The sequence below is a fragment of the Phyllobates terribilis genome, unplaced genomic scaffold (genome assembly GCF_046119375.1).
Source record: "Phyllobates terribilis strain yellow unplaced genomic scaffold, ASM4611937v1 Scaffold_4__5_contigs__length_816908805, whole genome shotgun sequence".
NCBI lineage: Eukaryota > Metazoa > Chordata > Amphibia > Anura > Dendrobatidae > Phyllobates > Phyllobates terribilis.
In genome coordinates, this window is record NW_027362764.1 from 705,313,656 (window position 1) to 705,332,843 (window position 19,188).

A 19,188-nucleotide genomic window follows, 5' to 3' on the forward strand; every position below is an offset into this window, starting at 1 on the left:
GCTGTCACATCCCCCCTATATAATACCCCATGCAGGATGTCCCATCCCCCCATAGTGCCCCATGCAGGTCCCCTATGGCCCCATACAAAAAAAAAAAAAAATCCAATACTCACCTCACTGCTTCTCTGGACTCGAGCGCAGCCGGCATCTTCACGCTGTGCGTTGTGACCGGTCAGGAGAGAGCGCGGTGTAAAGACGTCACCGCGCCCTCTGACCTGAGACGTCACAGAGCATCAGCGGAAGACACAGGAGCTGCTGCGGAGGCACGGGGAGGGGTAAGTATGACGCCGGGTGCCGGGGTCCTGATCGAGCGGGGGGAGGGACGAGAGGAGAGGGGAGGGGAAAGGAGGGGAGGGGTAAGTATGACGCCGGTGCCGGGGTCCTGATCGAGCGGGGGGAGGGACGGGAGGAGAGGAGAGGGGAGGGGAGGGGAGGGGTAAGTATGACGCCAGGTGCCAGGGTCCTGATGGAGGGGAGAGGAGAGGAGGGGAGAGGAGGGGCGTCACACTTGTCCTCGGGAGATAAGCGGCCGTAGCCGCTGATCTCCCGACGATAGCCGCATGAAGGTCAGCGGCGCCTGTGGTCGGGGGACTTATGCTGCGAGCAGCCGGCTGCATCTCCCGGCTGCATCGCCGCTGACCTCCGTGCCGCACATGAGCCGCTAACGGCCGCCATGTTTTTCTGAAATGCCGCGTCACTGATTGGCCGCGGCCGGACCAATCAGCGACCCGGGATTTCCAGGACAGACAGACAGACAGAGAGACAGAAAGACAGACAGACGGGATAAGACAATTATATACAGTGCCTACAAGTAGTATTCAACCCCCTGCAGATTTAGCTGGTTGACACATGCGGAATTAACTTGGCATTGTGACATTTGTACTGTAGATCAGCCTGGAAGTGGGAAATGCACTGCAGCAATTTTTTTTTTTTTTTTTTTTTTAAAAACGTTAAAAGTTAATTGAGTGTCATTTATTATTCAACCCCTCAAACCACAAGAATTCTGTTTGGTCCCCCTAAAGTATTAAGAAGTAGTTCAGGCACCAAGAATAATGAGCTTCACATGTGTGGATTAAAGATCTCTTTTGCCAGCCTTTTCTGACAATTTAAGACCCTCCCCAAACTAGTGAACAGCACTCAGACATGGTCAACATGGGAAAGACAAAGGAGCTTTCCAAGGCCATCAGAGACAAGATCGTGGAGGGTCACAAGGCTGGCAAGGGGTACAAAACCCTTTCCAAGGAGTTGGGCCTACCTGTCTCCACTGTTGGGAGCATCATCCGTAAGTGGAAGGCTTATGGAACTACTGTTAGCCTTCCACGGCCTGGACAGCCTTTGAAAGTGTCCTCCCGTGCCGAGGCCAGGCTTGTCCGAAGAGTCAAGGCTAACCCAAGGACAACAAGGAAGGAGCTCCGGGAAGATCTCATGGCAGTGGGGACATTGGTTTCAGTCAATACCATAAGTAACGTACTCCACCGCAATGGTCTCCGTTCCAGACGAGCCCGTAAGGTACCTTTACTTTCAAAGCGTCATGTCAAGGCTCGTCTACAGTTTGCTCATGATCACTTGGAGGACTCTGAGACAGACTGGTTCAAGGTTCTATGGTCTGATGAGACCAAGATCGAGATCTTTGGTGCCAACCACACACGTGACGTTTGGAGACTGGATGGCACTGCATACGACCCCAAGAATACCATCCCTACAGTCAAGCATGGTGGTGGCAGCATCATGCTGTGGGGCTGTTTCTCAGCCAAGGGGCCTGGCCATCTGGTCCGCATCCATGGGAAGATGGAAAGCACGGCCTACCTGGAGATTTTGGCCAAGAACCTCCGCTCCTCCATCAAGGATCTTAAGATGGGTCGTAATTTCATCTTCCAACAAGACAACGACCCAAAGCACACAGCCAAGAAAACCTGGTTCAAGAGGGAAAAAGTCAAGGTGTTGGAGTGGCCTAGTCAGTCTCCTGACCTTAACCCAATTGAAAACTTGTGGAAGGAGCTCAAGAATAAAGTCCACATGAGACACCCAAAGAACCTAGATAACTTGGAGAAGATCTGCATGGAGGAGTGGGCCAAGATAACTCCACAGACCTGTGCCGGCCTGATCAGGTCTTATAAAAGACGATTATTAGCTGTAATTGCAAACAAGGGTTATTCCACAAAATATTAAACATAGGGGTTGTATAATAATTGACCCACACTTTTATGTTTAAAATTTAATAAAATTCAACTGAGCAACATAACTTTTTGGTTTGTAAGATTTATGCTTCTGTTCATAAAACCTACTCTCGTTTGCAGTTTGAAGGCTCTAACTTATTTGCATCTTATCAAACCAGCTAAATCTGCAGGGGGTTGAATACTACTTGTAGGCACTGTAGATAGATGGACATTTGGTACGTGTAAAAGAAGAGAACCACCAGAGCATCATGTTAATAGTTTTCTCTGCTGCGGTTTATCGTCTTATTCTTGTCACAATGCTGCCATTCTTGCTGCGTTTTTACTTAACAAATATGTGATATTTTTTTAAACCATTCCTATAAATATTGTATAAAAATATGTCTGGGGCAAATGAGAGGTTAGTATTTCACATGACCATTATGTACATTCAGAGTACAGCTTGGTTTTGGCTGTAATTTCATATAATTTTATAGTGTATTTCAGTGCTATTTTTGTCTCGTGGCATTCATTGATGTTTCCTTTTGCTCCAAAATCTTCAAAATTGTGCACGAAGTTGATGAATTTTGTGCAAAATGCTCTTTATTTTTATCTTCATCCTGCTTTACATTGCTACATATCCTGCTAGAATGATGCAAAATCTGTGGCAAAATATCTCACATGCATAAAATCACTTCCAGGGGGTACTGGAGTACATTTGTGAAAAAATTTTGCAACTTTTTAAAATGACTCAATTGATGAATCAACCGTAAAAACATATAGAAACCACAAACATTAAAAATAAAATTAGGCATACGCATATAAAGTAAACTTTAAATAGGGGGTAAATTAAAGGAAGAATAAAACGCAACTGAAAAACAGACGAAAAGCACCCAGAAAGCTAAACGAGGCACAAATGCAATAATGAATTGGACCCAAAATGTAACAAATAGTTGGAATGGTTTGCATAATACAGATACTTACATGCTATTGGAAGCCCCTTTAAATTAAAGCTTGTGGTTGACGAGGGTACAACATAACAAGGACATCCCTAATCATGTGTATCACTATTTGCTTTAGGAAAAGCCGCAGTATAATAATAAATATGCAGAACGTCTTAATCGCAGTAAAACTGTGCATTTATTCATCTGGTCATGAGTTCGGCAAAGGAGAGAGTTTCCTGTGATTTAAAGGCCTTTTTGATTTTCCGCAGTTCTGTATGTTGCACCCCCAGTTGCCCCTCAAATGCCATGTCAGGGTCGGGGCATCTGTCACCTTATACTGATTGTCTTCTTACTGATTGTCTTCTTTGTTTACCATCAGAATTACAAGAACATTAATCGATTTGGATGGGCCGAACTGGAGAGAGAAACTTCCCCCAATCCCATCAGTGCCTGTGTCCACCCAATTACGGCATCAGGAAAAGAACATGGCTGCCACAACTAACACCAGTTCAGAAAGTGGTGCAGGTACGCTGCCCTGCTGATACAACCTCATACTGTGTTTTATAAAGGCCGATATCAACTCATGTTCTTATTTCATTTTCAAGCGAATATGTCACCAGGTTTTTGCTGCCCAATGAGAGCACATTGTATATGGGCATAGACCCTGATTTCAGAGATGTGTCACTTACTGGGCTGCTTGCTGTTGTTTTGATACAATCACTGTATTATCTGCTGCTGCAGATCTAGCAGTTCTCTAAATGCCGAGCTCTGTATAGCCCGCCCACACCACTGATTGGCAGCTTTCTATCTATGCATATTGTACACAGAAAGCTGCCAATCAGTGGTGGAGGCGGGGTTATACAGAGCTCATCAATATGGAGGACTATATGGGAGCAGGTTTACTAGTCCTGATAATCTCCTGCTTATAAAACAGTGATTTTTACAACTACAGCAAGCAGCCCAGTAAGTGACACATCACTGGTATCAGGGTCTCTGTCTCCGCATTATGCTGCTCTCAGATTAGGGCTAACGTAAATATACAATAATATTGAGGCAGATATTCATGAACAGCTATCCTATGCCTGTTTTCTATAGTCGTGGAATTACACTCTAAATACATCTTCTGTATGATATACCGTAGCTTTTTCATATTCTGTCTTTTCCCTCCTCACTTGACTCTATTGACTCGTATACTAGTCTAATTTTTCTTATCTTCGGCGATATATAGTGTATATTTCACATATGTCTTTTTAATGTATGTGATTATACGATACAAAAGCAATCGAGTTATTATGAGCCCTCAAAATTTGTCTGGCTAGTCTGTCTCCAGGTTTTTATCTATGATACACGGATGTGTATCATTTTATCTACATCTGTGTGTTTAAGAATTTTATTTTAATGATGGTAGTTTTTCCCGCGCAGTCACAGTGTCAGATCACCATATTGAAAATTCCAATCTAGGGCGAACATGACGGGGCGACTCCTGCACAGGTGCGACGGTGCGACTCCTGCACAGGCGCGACAGGGCGACCCCTGCACAGGCGCGACGGGGCGACCCCTGCACAGGCGCCATGGGGCGACCCCTGCACAGGCGCCACGGGGCGACTCCTGCACAGGCGCCATGGGGCGACTCCTGCACAGGCGCAATAGTGCGACGGGGCGACTCCTGCACAGGCGCGACAGGGTGATTTTTGGAACACTTCTAATGTAAAGAAAGTGCTGCGCGCATCCACTTCATCACATTATCTTCCTTATGGAGACACGCGTTGTCGATACCACAGAATTTTTACCCACAGTAATATCGATACCTAGTGCTTTGCAAGGGATCGCGTCATAAGTTTTGCCCGGAACTGCCAATTTTTATCCGTCATGTTGACGATTCTTTGCACATGCGCATGATCTGCTTCATCATTTTCATGGACATGGACCGCATCACGGACATATCGGAGACGCGCAGGCGCAGCACTTCATTTTGAGACCATACAGCCCAATGGGATTGTTCCTCTACTTGTATGGAGGAAGTGCTGTCCTCCTTCCCAGGCCTTTTTAACCCGGCGTTTTGGGCTCATTTAACACGCTGCTATCATGGCTTCTGGACCATATTATCTAATGGCCTCCTGATGAACCTGTTCTCTCCACACGTCGAGGTGTCATTAGTGGACTGATGACAATGAACAGACACGTGTGCATATGGATAAATTTATCTTTTATTTTTTTCATATATATATTGCATTTTGATTGGTAATAATTATATCTTGGAACTTGGCTTAACATATCTAGCTGATCTATATCTTTCCCCTTTCAGTTTTTAGGGATACATATAATATCAGTTTAGGGAGAGACAACTCTTTTGGTATTTTAATATAATCTAATAGAATATTGAACTTTTAAAAGGAAGACATTTACTATATTATGCTATCAGATTAAGTTGCAAAAACCTGGTGACAGATTGAATTTAAGTAACACAGTTCTCGGTTTGTTAGTTTACCTCCTATATGGCCCCAGACTATCCGATATCCGCACAGTGGACGTGTCGCTGCTTGTCCTGCTTCTCCGTCACTCCACTAATCACATTGTAAATGGCGTCTGCTTATCCAGCTGTGAAGACCTTGTTAGACAATCTTTTATGTCATTTCTGCAGTAATACTGTAATCTCTCCTGTAAATTATAAGAATATTCATCATCATTGAGATCAGAGACTCATCTGCATATATCCGTGTCACGGAGCTCCACATGGTCTTCTAATAATATTCTGTGTAATTTATAGTTGGAGGTGTGTTATTACTTATAATACATACCTCAGCTGCTGCAGAACCACTTTTTGAAAAGTCAGGTTCCTATTCATCATTGATTGATATGAAAGGCCACCCAAAATAAGTGCGGGATCTGAGGTGTGTATTATGATGTTTAAAGGGATTGTTTGAAACGTAAAGGTTATGGACACCTGGGGCAATTTTTTTTTACCTAAATCTATGTTTATTGAGCTAAAAATATTTTTTTATTAATAAGTTTACCCAGTTACCTTCTATAGCCTCTGAATTGCACTGTCTATGGCGGGCTGCAAAATGAGTTAAATAAGGATCCATCAGTGAGCTCATTCTGAAGTGAGAGTTGTAACTCTTATCTGTCTTTTACTGAGTTCTTCTGAATTATTTCCTTTGATGTTAGCACAGAGGAGCTCAGGAAAAGCCAGATAAAAGTGTTGCATACTCTCCAATAAACAAGCTCACTGACGGATTCTCAGTTAACTCAGTCTGGAGCCTGTAATGAGCCAAAAGCTTTAGAAGCCAAACAGTGGCTAACACTTAATGAAACTGAATTGAAAAAATTATTTTAATCACAAAATACATGCTTTTAAGTAAAAAATAATGGCCCTGAAGGTGTTCATATCCTTTAAAGTTTATATATCATTTTATAACTTTGACATGTCATCATGACGGCGGGATTTCTGGATCGGAGCCCCCGAGCTATTGATAAAGTGAAGGGGCAGCAGAGCTCAGTGGAGCAGCAGAGCTCAGTGGAGCAGCAGAGCTCAGCGGAGCAATCTGTCACTTCTTGAGCGTCTGCGTGCACCTGTGTATGTCATAGGGAAACAGCAGAAATGGAGATCTGATCTCACTGGCCGAGACTTTCTGACCTGATATATGTCACCTAGTGACCTTATTATCCTTGCGATCCTAGGGGAATCCATAGAAGAGAGGTTCACGTCCCTGAAACAGGAGGGGAATGCCTGTGTGAAGAAGAGTCAGTATAGAGAAGCCGCGAAGAAATATACCGAGTGTCTACAGTTAAAACCGGAGGAGTGCACAATGTACACCAATAGGTGAGGACCACTCATGATATTCTGCCAGCAGAGACAGCACTTCATGGCATTCTGTGATTCATCTGGAAAAGTTTTATTTCCTCTGTGGTCACAAACCTCTAACTGTAAAAGGAAGAAGACCTTGTAACATTCCCTGCCACAGTGGAGCTGCGTCCTCGTCATAGCAGGCGCGCTCCATACGGCAGATTCTTCTCTGTATACTATTGCTTGGTAAGCCCCTCCACGGCCATGCTGGAATCACAGGCCGCAGCGCTATATACAAGGTTGGATAAAAAGATGCAGCACAGCTGAGTGCACCCCAGTCTGATAATATGGCGGCCTTATAACCCTGATCAGGGAGACACAAGAGCTCGCAGCTAAAATCCTTAAAGAGGATCTGTCAGGACTTATAATTCATGATGTTATGTGGTGGTGTTAGATATAATCAGACCAATACTAGTCGGACTGCCTGTAATAGAATGGTTCCAATCCGGCAGGGTGAGACGGCAGCAGTTACAAGGGAATGTCCTTCTGCCATAAAGTTAGGTGTTTTCCGAAACTCATTAAATCCCTGAACCTTGAGCTGAAAACTTCCCCATATCTTCAGTAACTGTATTGTGGTCTTTTTTGTGTTTCACTCCCTCTATGCCCGACATCAATCATGGTGGCATCTGCCAAGAAAGGCTGTGCCCGGTTGCGTCGCGTAGACACTGGACCAGTGATACGACACCACAACTTTGAGTTTTGCCCGCTGTGATGCCAATAAAGGATTTTGCTGGAATGCATCCCAAGTCTTAAGGTGCATGTCTGCTGGTTGGTAATTGGGAAGGAGTGTACCTATGAACGTTCATTTCCCAATTATCAGCCAGTCTAAACTCGCCGCCAATCACTCAATGAATGAGCAAAACGCTTGTTCGTCAGGTGAAATGATTTTTAAGCTTGCTTCTGGGCAGCACATTGTCCTGTGTAAGCATTGTGATATACTGCTCTACTGTGCGGTCTAAACCCTAAAGAGAGGGTTAATATTGAATTCAGTGTGAGATATAAAAAGTCTATTTTAAGTAAGTGCTCCCTAGTGGAGCCTGCAGGTATCCAAAATGCAGAAATGTAATACTGTAGCAGGAGATGTACTGATTTATATTACTCACATGGAGCGGGAAAAACAATCTGCACCGAAATGTGGACTTATTTTATTATTTAATTTTTTATCTAAAAAAAAAAACAGGTGCAACACAATAAAATAACAATAATATAATAACGTAATACTGAAAATGAGTTCATGAAGGATGAGTAACACGTCAGCTTGTTGTATGTAGTGTGGATGTAATGTGAGAACCACTGACGCGCGTTTACCCGACACCACCTTTTCCTTTGCAGAGCGCTGTGCTACTTGAAGCTGTGCCAGTATGAAGAGGCGAGGCAGGACTGTGACCGTGCCCTGCAGAGGGATGGGGCCAATATCAAAGCCTTGTACAGGCGGGCTCAGGCCTACAGAGGATTAGAGGTAAATGGGGGGATATCAACTAACAAAACATTACCGCTCGTCTCCCCCTGAATTTCTGCCACACAAGCATCTCACATCCTCAGTCTGGTTAATAAATCGTCTGTTCGGCCCATTGACCGTGCTAATGGTGGTGACAGGCGCGGCTGCAGGGAATTCCAGACACGTGATAAAGACTTGTTAGTCACCAACGTAACATCGCATGTGTAGTCACAGTAAAAGTTATATGGTTTATTACCAAAATATACAAACATTCTTCTGTTGCAATAAACCAATCAATCAAGAACTATGTCAATGGCTCAACACAGCGAATATAACAAGAGGTTTCTCCAAGTTCGACGCGAAATGTCACTTTTACTGACTTCTGCAGTCTCAAAATTATATAACCCCCATAAGAACTCACATTTGTTTCAAGCAGACCTGATGTAATATTCAAGGGCAAGACTTGGTGGCAGCAGGAACTGAGCTTTCAGTCTGTATGGCAAAGGGTACCTGCACACGACGTCTTTTTCAAGTGGGTCCGCTGCTTGGATTCCGCCTGAAAAAGTGCTAAAAAGAAACAAAAAGGATGCACGTATGTACAGTAATGTGAAAACATCTTGCTGTGCGCATGGTCAGCCGTTTTTAACTTCTTTTAACCTCATCAGGCCTCCAAAATTGCAAAACTGTTATAAGAAGTGATCGCTCTATTCTTCTGGTGGCTTCCACTCGCTATGAGTAATTATTAAAAAAAGAAACACCGACAGTAAGTCACTAAGGTTCCTAAAAAAGGCGCTTCGTCAAAAACACAACCGGCTTGTTCCTGAAGTAAAGTTAGCTGGTGTATAAAAAATGGAGTGTGCACCCTAAGGCTGTATTCACACATCCATGTGTCACGGTACGTGATTCACAGAACGGCCACTTGTTTCCTGACCCGAACTCAGTAGCCTCGTGGGAATTCTGCGGTCAGTCTGCGCATCGCTGTCCTGACGTGGACTGCACCACATGGAAGAGCCTAAGGTGTGTAGTAAACTATGAAAGTCTCCAGAAGTAACTTCTACCTCTACTACTTCTACTTCTGCCCCAAAACACAAGAAAAGTTGCCTAAAATATGCTCAAAACCATATAGATGAGCCAAATAAGTATTGGGATTCTGTGGAGCAATGAAACAAAACTGGAAACCAAGAACCTTAGTGAAGTGGAGACCATTGCCCAAGAGGATTAGGCTAAGATCCCTAAGGAACACAAGCCCTTGTCTGGCTATGTATCATGCTTGCAGCAGGTTATAACAGCCAAGTACTAAAGACACCTGTCATGAATGGCTGTAATAAGTCTAAGACTGCAGTAGTCAGAAAGAGTTGCATTTGTACTAAATTTGGAGAATGATCTCGTTATATTAGTTGTGTTGAGATATTTAAATGTTGGTTTGCTTCGTTAGTTTATTGGAAACAACAGAAAGTTTGATTTAAAGGGATTGTCCACAGCTTTTTTCAGTCCTATGTTGTCGGAACGAATGGTGCCCCTGAAAGTAAGCTGATCTTCCCGCTGTTGAGACCACCAGTGATCTGCTGTCAACACAGCAGCAAGCGTTCCCTACAGCGCCGCCACAGTAAGCATGAAGCATTGCAATATCCGGTGGGCTGCTTGTGTAATGCATGGACATGCGGGGTCCACAGAGTCACTGCTTATATCCACTCTCTGCTGTAACATGAAAAGCTAACAAATGTCCTGTGTGGCCGTTAGAGCATGTTCACATTATGGTTTTTTTGTGGATTTGGTGCATATTCGGCTCATATTGGCGCAAAAAAGATGGCGGATTAGATCACACAGACTAGTCCTTGGTATGACCTGGTGTTGGATGGAGTAGAAAACCCAATCTTTTTGTGACAGTTTTAAGCCTTTTATTTCTCTGTCTTAGAAATACCACGATTGTGCCAGTGATCTCCGGAAGCTTACCACACTTGATCCAGGGGTCACAGAAGCAAAAACTTTACTAACAGAAATCACACCCTTCTTATCACCCAGTGGAGGAGAAAAGCAAAGGAAGAAAGTCCTGATAGAAGAGGTAAAACAGGGTACTTTGTCTAGTGATGTGGATGATGAGACTTTGTTGCCACGGTGGTTTTTACTTTTTCAGTTTTGTTCTGTTTAGTTTTGTTTTTTAACTTTTTCAGTGAAAGAGAAATCCTAAACTGGAAACCATCAGCAAGCTGCTGTCAACAGATCTTTTGTTCTTTTCCTTTATCTCTATGTAAAAATGGCTTCCTGTTGTAACTGAGCTGTGTGCCTTCTTGTCTCATAATACTATAATGACCACCTAATGCCCCTTCTCTGACTGGCTGATTAACACATTAATATCAAATACAAGTATCAGCTATTCACGTGATCGGACCACTTACGTGCTAGTAAGTTACATAAATTGATTGTTCGGGGTATTTACACAAACCATATTTAGAATAAAAAGAAAACCATGCTAGGATCTATAAATGGTATTTAACCTGCTTGCTGATGGTTTCTATGTGGCACTGACTGACATACCGCTCTTATGCTGCTGTAGGCGGTCAGCAGTTTTATACTGGGAATATTGCATGGTCCTCCATATAACGCTTAGTCACCTGAGTCCACCAGAATAGCAGGTATCCTGTAGGGGGGTCTTCTCGCTACGGCTGTGTGCACATGGAGTTTTTTTAGGAGCCAGTTGGAGCAGATTATCTCTCAAGAAAAGCTTCATAGACTATTGATTTCTATTCTAAAACCACTTTGCCAACCTTATGTTCAGTCTGTTGAGCGTTTTTTCTTCTGCTTCAGGACTTGAGAAACACCTAGAGTTAAAAAAGAAAGTGCACCTCACTTTTTCAAAGCGTCTCCAAACTAGAAACTGTCCAATCACAAGACTGCAGAAAAAAACTCCTCCAAACCACATCTGTAAATGTAAAAACTCCTCAAAAAACTTCACAAATAAGAAGCGTTTCCTGAAGTGGTTTACACTAGAAAACTTGCTGTTTTTGACCACCTGAAAAAAAAGCTCCATGTGCATCTACCCTAATCGTCTCCATTCCTGGGTGGACACCTCCTTCATTATAAGGAATGACGAATTTACTGGGAATCAGACTTTGGTTACTTTTGGGTGTTGGTTACTGTGATCAGATGGCGTTTAGAAACAGATATAGCAAATTGTAACTTGCCATTTTTATTTAGTCCTTTAAAGAGAACCGGTCAGCAGGATTTTGCTAAGTAAACTACAGGCAGTGTCATGTTTGGGCTGCTGCACTGATTAAAATGATTTCTGAAGTGAAGAAATCCATCTTGTGGTTCTTGTGTAATCAGTTCTTGCAGTTTTGAGTTAATGATATGCCCGTGCTCCGGGCAGGACTGTGGGCAGGGTCTTATCCTGGTGCTCTAGGCCAGAGAAACCAAGAAAAGACTTGCCCACAAGCCCGCTCCGAAGCATGAGCATGTCTGTCTCTTTGTCTGTCTCCCTCTCTGGTTGTCTGTCTCTCTCACTCTCTCTGGCTGTCTCTATGATGAGGAACCATGCTCATCCTTCGGGGTGGTCCCTTGGTCAGGTGTTATCTTGCTTTCTCTGACCTAGAGCACTAAGATAAGACCCTGCCTACAATCCCATCCCAGAGCACCATATCATTAGCTGAAAACTTCAAACACAAATTACAGACGAACCACAAGATGGATTTCTTCACCTCAGGTATCATTTTAATCAGTGCAGCAGCCCCAACATGACACTGCCTGTAGTTTACTTAGCAAAATCCTGCTGACAGGTTCTCATTAATGTCATATTAAATTTTTCTGCATCTGTATTTTAGTCCTACCATTGTGAGAAGCGCTGTCATTCATAGACAGCAGCAGCAGGGAGAGGTGACATGGTGCAGACCTGTGACCTGAAAAGCAGGTTTTTTCCCCCGCACTGATTGTACTCATGCTGAGAATAGCAAGTGCTAGAGTCCGGCCATTCCAGCTCCTGCCCATGGGAGTCTTGTGCAAGGCCAGAAATCACTCGACTGTCACCGACAGATGCTGCGCTCTTTGTAACTCACATGTTTGCTATGACTGGGATATCTACACACAGGAAAATAACATGATAGTGTAGCATTGGATTTGTGGCAGTGGTGAGTCTCTTATGGCGTACACACCTGAGACATGAATATATATATATATATATATATATATATATATATATATATATATAGGTGCTTCTCACCAAAGCATTGGATTGTAGCATTGGATTTGTGGCAGTGGTGAGTCTCCTATGGCGTACACCCCATAACACCTCAGCAGTGCCACAGGCTGATCGCCTCCATGCCACATTGCCGCATTGATGCAGTAACTGATGCAAAAGGAACCTTGACCAAGTATTGAGTGCATTTCAGTAGGCCAACATTTTGGATTTTAAAATCATTTTTCAAGCTGTTGTTATAAAGTATTCTAATTTACTGAGATAATGACGTTTGTGTTTTCATTGGCTGTAAGCCATAATCATCACCATTAACAGAAATAAACACTTGAAATAGATCACTCTGTTTGTAATGACTCTATATAATATAGGAGTTTCACTTTTTGGATTGAAGAACTGAAATAAATTTGATGATATTCTAATTTTGTGAGATGCCTGCTGGATTATTATCTGCACTGTACGGCATTTCTTACACTGTGTCATGCCCACTACACTGTGCGTGCTAGACTCTGGCCCGGCATGTAAGGGTAAAGGGTGCTACACTGTGAGCGGGTGACTCCATTATTTGTACAAAAAGTTATGTTGCAAATTTTTATACAGTTTTTTTTTTTGTCTTTCTTTAGGTGGATGAGAAGGAATCTAATCACAGTAATGTGAATGGACATGACAATAACAAGTCACCGAGGAAGACGAAAAGTCCTTGCTTCACAATGCCCACTAATGCCCTGGAGTTTGAACAAGTGATGAATGAGATGAGGGCAGGGCAGGATCTGGAAGGTTGTGCCCAACTACTTTACATCATAGACCCAAAGGACTTACCAATGTTCCTAAGTAACAAGCTGGACTCAGAGACTCTCCTGCTGATTGTACAGTCACTGCAGCACCGTGTCCTGGAGCAGAGTCCTGCCCTGGTATACCAGCACCTGGCACACCTCAGCACAGTGGAGCGATTTGGGGTAAGAGACACTTTATGACTTATCAATTTATGGCGTCCTTCATCCTTCACATTGTGCTATCATCGAATATTGCCTGTATTACCAATGGTGAACATAGAAGTAGCGAATATATTAGGATTCTCACTGATGCCTAAAACAATGGGGCTTTCGTTCTATGCATTAGTTTGAACCTCTATTCATGTATTGCTGAATGAGGCCAAATAGAACCAATTCATTAATGCATTTATGCCAGTTTTCTGCTGATAGTACATTAAAAAATAAGGCGTTGGGGCCAAATGTCATATTTATGAAGCCCCTTACACATACCTCTCTGTAGCAAAAGTGGGTAGGGGTTCAGAGATGTGTGTTGCACCCCTTATTTATTTTACTTTTCCACTGTGTCCAGTAAGCTTGACCTTTTTATTCTACATTATAACAAGTAAATAGCAATTTTCTAATAGGTGGAATAAGCTGCCCACTGCGTCTGTGTTCTCTTCCCTCTATATACAGTACAGACCAAAAGTTTGGACACACCTGCTCATTTAAAGATTTTTCTGTATTTTCATGACTATGAAAATTGTACATTCACACTGAAGGCATCAAAACTATGAATTAACACATGTGGAATTATATACTTAACAAAAAAGTGTGAAACAACTGAAAATATGTCTTATATTCTAGGTTCTTCAAAGTAGCCACCTTTTGCTTTGATGACTGCTTTGCACACTCTTGGCATTCTCTTGATGAGTTTCAAGAGATAGTCACCGGAAATGGTCTTCCAACAATCTTGAAGGAGTTCCCAGAGATGCTTAGCACTTGTTGGCCCTTTTGCCTTCACTCTGCGGTCCAGCTCACCCCAAACCATCTCGATTGGGTTCAGGTCTGGTGACTGTGGAGGCCAGGTCATCTGGCGTAGCACCCCATCACTCTCCTTCTTCTTGGTCAAATAGCCCTTACACAGCCTGGAGGTGTGTTTGGGGTCATTGTCCTGTTGAAAAATAAAATGATGGTCCAACTAAACGCAAACCGGATGGAATAGCATGCCGCTGCGAGATGCTGTAGTAGCCATGCTGGTTCATTATGCCTTCAATTTTGAATAAATCCCCAACAGTGTCACCAGCAAAGCACTCCCACACCATCACACCTCCTCCTCCATGCTTCACGGTGGGAACCAGACATGTAGAGTCCATCCGTTCACCTTTTCGGCGTCGCACAAAGACACGGTGGTTGGAACCAAAGATCTCAAATTTGGACTCATCAGACCAAAGCACAGATTTCCACTGGTCTAATGTCCATTCCTTGTGTTCTTTAGCCCAAACAAGTCTCTTCTGCTTGTTGCCTGTCCTTAGCAGTGGTTTCCTAGCAGCTATTTTACCATGAAGGCCTGCTGCACAAAGTCTCCTCTTAACAGTTGTTGAAGAGATGTGTCTGCTGCTAGAACTCTGTGTGGCATTGACCTGGTCTCTAATCTGAGCTGCTGTTAACCTGCGATTTCTGAGGCTGGTGACTCGGATAAACTTATCCTCAGAAGCAGAGGTGACTCTTGGTCTTCCTTTCCTGGGGCGGTCCTCATGTGAGCCAGTTTCTTTGTAGCGCTTGATGGTTTTTGCAACTGCACTTGGGGACACTTTCAAAGTTTTCCCAATTTTTCAGACTGACTGACCTTCATTTCTTAAAGTAATGATGGCCACTCATTTTTCTTTACTTAGCTGCTTTTTTTCTTGCCATAATACAAATTCTAACAGTCTATTCAGTAGGACTATCAGCTGTGTATCCACCTGACTTCTGCACAACACAACTGATGGTCCCAACCCCATTTATAAGGCAAGAAATTCCACTTATTAAACCTGACAGGGCACACCTGTGAAGTGAAAATCATTTCCGGTGACTACCTCTTGAAGCTCATCAAGAGAATGCCAAGAATGTGCAAAGCAGTCGTCAAAGCAAAAGGTGGCTACTTTGAAGAACCTAGAATATAAGACATATTTTCAGTTGTTTCACACTTTTTTGTTAAGTATATAATTCCACATGTGTTAATTCATAGTTTTGATGCCTTCAGTGTGAATGTACTATTTTCATAGTCATGAAAATACAGAAAAATCTTTAAATGAGAAGGTGTGTCCAAACTTTTGGTCTGTACTGTATGCAAATTGCTTCTTCAGAAGGGAAGAGGACTAGAACTCTAGCGCCACCTACTGGAAGTAGCAATACTAAAAGCATTGCTACTTGACTTAGAATAAAAGTAAAACCAGAATCTCAATTTGCAGACAGGTGTTTCGGGGTTTTGCCCCTCCGCTGTGCAAAGCAAGAGATCTGATGTAGCTGTATGAGAGGCCTGTCACGGCACTGCATGGCCTATAAGTCACCTTACACTGGCATGTCAGGCATGTCCCTCTCCACAAGGAGAAATCTTACCCCTTAGACCCTAGTCAGAAGTCTCTCCTACAGCCAAGTCTGATCTCATGTTTTGCACTGAGAAGGAGCAACACTCCAAAACACGTGTCTGGAAAATGAGATTCTGGTTTGGATTTTATCCTAAGTCATGTGGCAAGGCTCATTAAAAGGTCTATATCGACTTTCATGGTTGCCATTTCCAATAGATGGCAACAGAGTTCAACTCCATTTCCTCTGTAAAGATGCAATTTTCATATTTCATTTCCTAGTGGAGCATTGCATGGCCTGTAAGTCTCCTTACACTGGCTTGTCACTCTCCACAAGGAGAAATGTTACCCTTCCCTCTATGTAATACATTGCATCATGGTACACATGGACGATGCTGTGGAGTGGCCTGATACCCCTGTGGCATACCACAAGACTTTGTATGTGGCGTAGCCTTTGACTTCCTGAACGTCTTCTTCTTCTCTTCTTCTTCTCTTCAGGTGGTGGTCCTATTACTCAACAAAGATGAAAAAGACCAAATCCGAAACCTCCTCATGAGTCTGTCAGGAATGGAGAATGAGAACTTTGACCAAGATGCCATCTCCAACCTCACAAAGACTTATGGACTGTGAACCTATGGGTTATATGCACGGTTTGATTGATCATATCATTAAAGATTAACTATGCAAATTGTAATATATGAGCTGACTGGTAACCTATGCAGCATGGCGGTAATTGTTCTTGTCATTCTCATAGCAGCTCACATCCTGGATGAGAGAATCATCAGTGGAAGAAATGCTTTCATCTGTCCATGATGGATAACTTCCCCAATGACTTGTTGTTATGGATAATATCTGGTAATTATGACTAATAATTGCCCCCATTAGTGACATTATTAACAACATGGAGGCCGCAGTCTATATTGTGTGTACAATAGCATATTAATGTGGTCGGTGCACCATGTGGCGGCACGGTCAACCAGCAGTTTTGTGTTTTCTGTTAAAATATTCCATAAATTCCCGGTAAATGCATTGCCGTGTACCTCTGGCTGCCTGAACACTCATCCATCCATCTGCATGGGTATCGCAATGTCTCTCTCCTGTATTCACATGCGATCTACCTCAGCAGACGGCCATCATTGTGAAGACAACTTCAAGATAACTTTTTCCCATTTCAGTTTTACAAATTTATGGTTAAAGGGAAACAATGAACCAAACACAGTGTCATAGAGGAAACGCCCCTGGCAAAATAAAGTTCTAAAACAAAAGTGTGCAATCTGTGAAGAGTCACGTGGGCGGTCCAGGCCTCCGGGGGAGTCGTGTTCCCGTGTCCCACAGGCTGGGATACATCATTACAAGACATCTACAACCTCATCCGGCCCATACACCGCCCTTCACCGCACACATGTCACTGTCAGGAGGCATTATGGAAGACGAACTCCACTTGGCACATAAACATTTCCCACTGCCAGTCCCAAGAAAGCTTCAAGGCCAAGATCACAGAAATGGCCACAATATGGCAACTTAACAGTGAATCAACAGTGTGATTAATGTGCATATCCTCATACGGCACCAGTATAAGGGTCCTGATATGTAGCGGCCACTACAGGTATCAAGCAACGGGCAAATAATCCACTGGTCAGGAATCTATGGTGACCAGTAGGGATGAGCAGATCTGTGGAAGTTCAGGTTGGTCGGGTCCGACCAAATTTCAGTCCAAAGTTCAGTTCGGGTACCAGAACTCTACCCTGAACCCGAACCCCATAGAAATCAATGGTGACCCGAACTTTGGAGCTGGAAAATCTCTCTCCCTCTGAACTTTACAGTTTGGGTTCACTCATCTCTAGTGACGAGCATTACTCATTATAATGAGACATTTATCAAACAGTCAGGCTGAAATGGCGTAAATTACCATAACCTGATGCATAATTACTGAATATAGTGTCAATGAATATGTAATCCATCACTGAACTCATGTGAAACGCTCTGATTGTATGTATGATGTGTATATATATATATATATATATATATATATGTGTATATATATATATATATATATATATATATATATATATATATATATATATATATATATATATATATATATATATATATATATATATATATAATCCTTATCAATTAAGGACCAAGCAACTGATAGGAACAAACATGTCCTGGGTTGGTGATTGGGTGAACAAGGAGTGTGAAAGAAAAGTTAAAGTGAAACATAATTCAAAAGATAAGGAAACTAAAAAAGGTGGGGGGGCATGCAAGGATCCGAAAAGTATGGCTGCAGCCACTTCTTAAATAGTAGTAATAGCGACATATGGACAACCTGGCAACATGGGAACACATGTAGTCGGATGGGAGATATAATTAGTAAGTGATAATTATTAATAACCCCAGAATGCATATGCTAAACTAGGAGGAAAAAATACCTTTCATTGTCATGAGGTTATCAGTATATCTATAAGGCCACGTTCACACCTTCAGTATCTGGTCAGTATTTTACATCAGTATTTGTAAGGAAAAATCAGGATTAGAACGATCAGAGGGAAAGTATAATAGAAAAACGTCACCACTTCTGTATTTATCACCCACTCCTGGTTTTGGCTTACAGATACTGATGGAAAATACTGACCAAATACTGGATGTGTGAACGTGGCCTAATTCTGATCATTGGGTAAGAGCTCCACATATGAAAAGCCGTAGAAGCTGATGGGTGCAATGCTGGTGAGGTGTGCAGTCCTCCCTGGGGCCGGTATGACGTGGTTTACTGTAGGTGTGTAATAAAGAGATTACACAAGATGTTAATGAACAATGGCTTGCTAAACCTGTAAACTATGCTAGACGGGCAGAGTAGTTGACTTACACCTATAGATCGTGCTGTTCGGGGTAAAGTCCACCTTCATAGAAATATTGTAATGTTGTAGTGCATCTAAAGGGGGAAAAATGTATTTAAATATCTGTCTGCAGCTCGATGAGGACCCATATAGCTCTGTGGTAACAGACTACGGACCCCGTACACTCTTCAACTCAAAAAGCGAGTAGTGCCAGCTTGAGGCATCTACTCTGTGCTAATATGTCTGCCGTGTGCCGATCTGCAGCATGTATACAACACGTGGGCTAACGCCCATGGACGCCCATCTGTATCCTGTGACAGATGCCTCTGTATAACATCCATCACCCATAAGGGCCCACCTTATATATAAAATAATAATCATAATACGCAGACACCTGCCAGCCAGACAATAGCTAGAAGGACGCTTTCATGGCGGCTGGAGACACCAGGGATATATGGACACAT

The 19,188-nt window shown here is 42.9% G+C and overlaps 1 protein-coding gene across 2 annotated transcripts in view; it reads left to right on the plus strand.

The window, feature by feature from the left end:
- Positions 1 to 17,949, plus strand: part of SPAG1 (sperm associated antigen 1) — an 84,464-nt gene extending 66,515 nt beyond the window's left edge. For both annotated transcript variants that reach the window (XM_073679623.1, XM_073679624.1), the window contains 6 exons: positions 3,477 to 3,622; positions 6,779 to 6,920; positions 8,277 to 8,403; positions 10,298 to 10,444; positions 13,192 to 13,524; positions 16,383 to 17,949. In XM_073679623.1, the coding sequence (XP_073535724.1) occupies positions 3,477 to 3,622; positions 6,779 to 6,920; positions 8,277 to 8,403; positions 10,298 to 10,444; positions 13,192 to 13,524; positions 16,383 to 16,514 (1,027 nt within the window). In that variant the 3' untranslated portion in view covers positions 16,515 to 17,949. The remainder of the gene's footprint in view (positions 1 to 3,476; positions 3,623 to 6,778; positions 6,921 to 8,276; positions 8,404 to 10,297; positions 10,445 to 13,191; positions 13,525 to 16,382) is intronic.
- Positions 17,950 to 19,188: the final 1,239 nt, after the last annotated feature.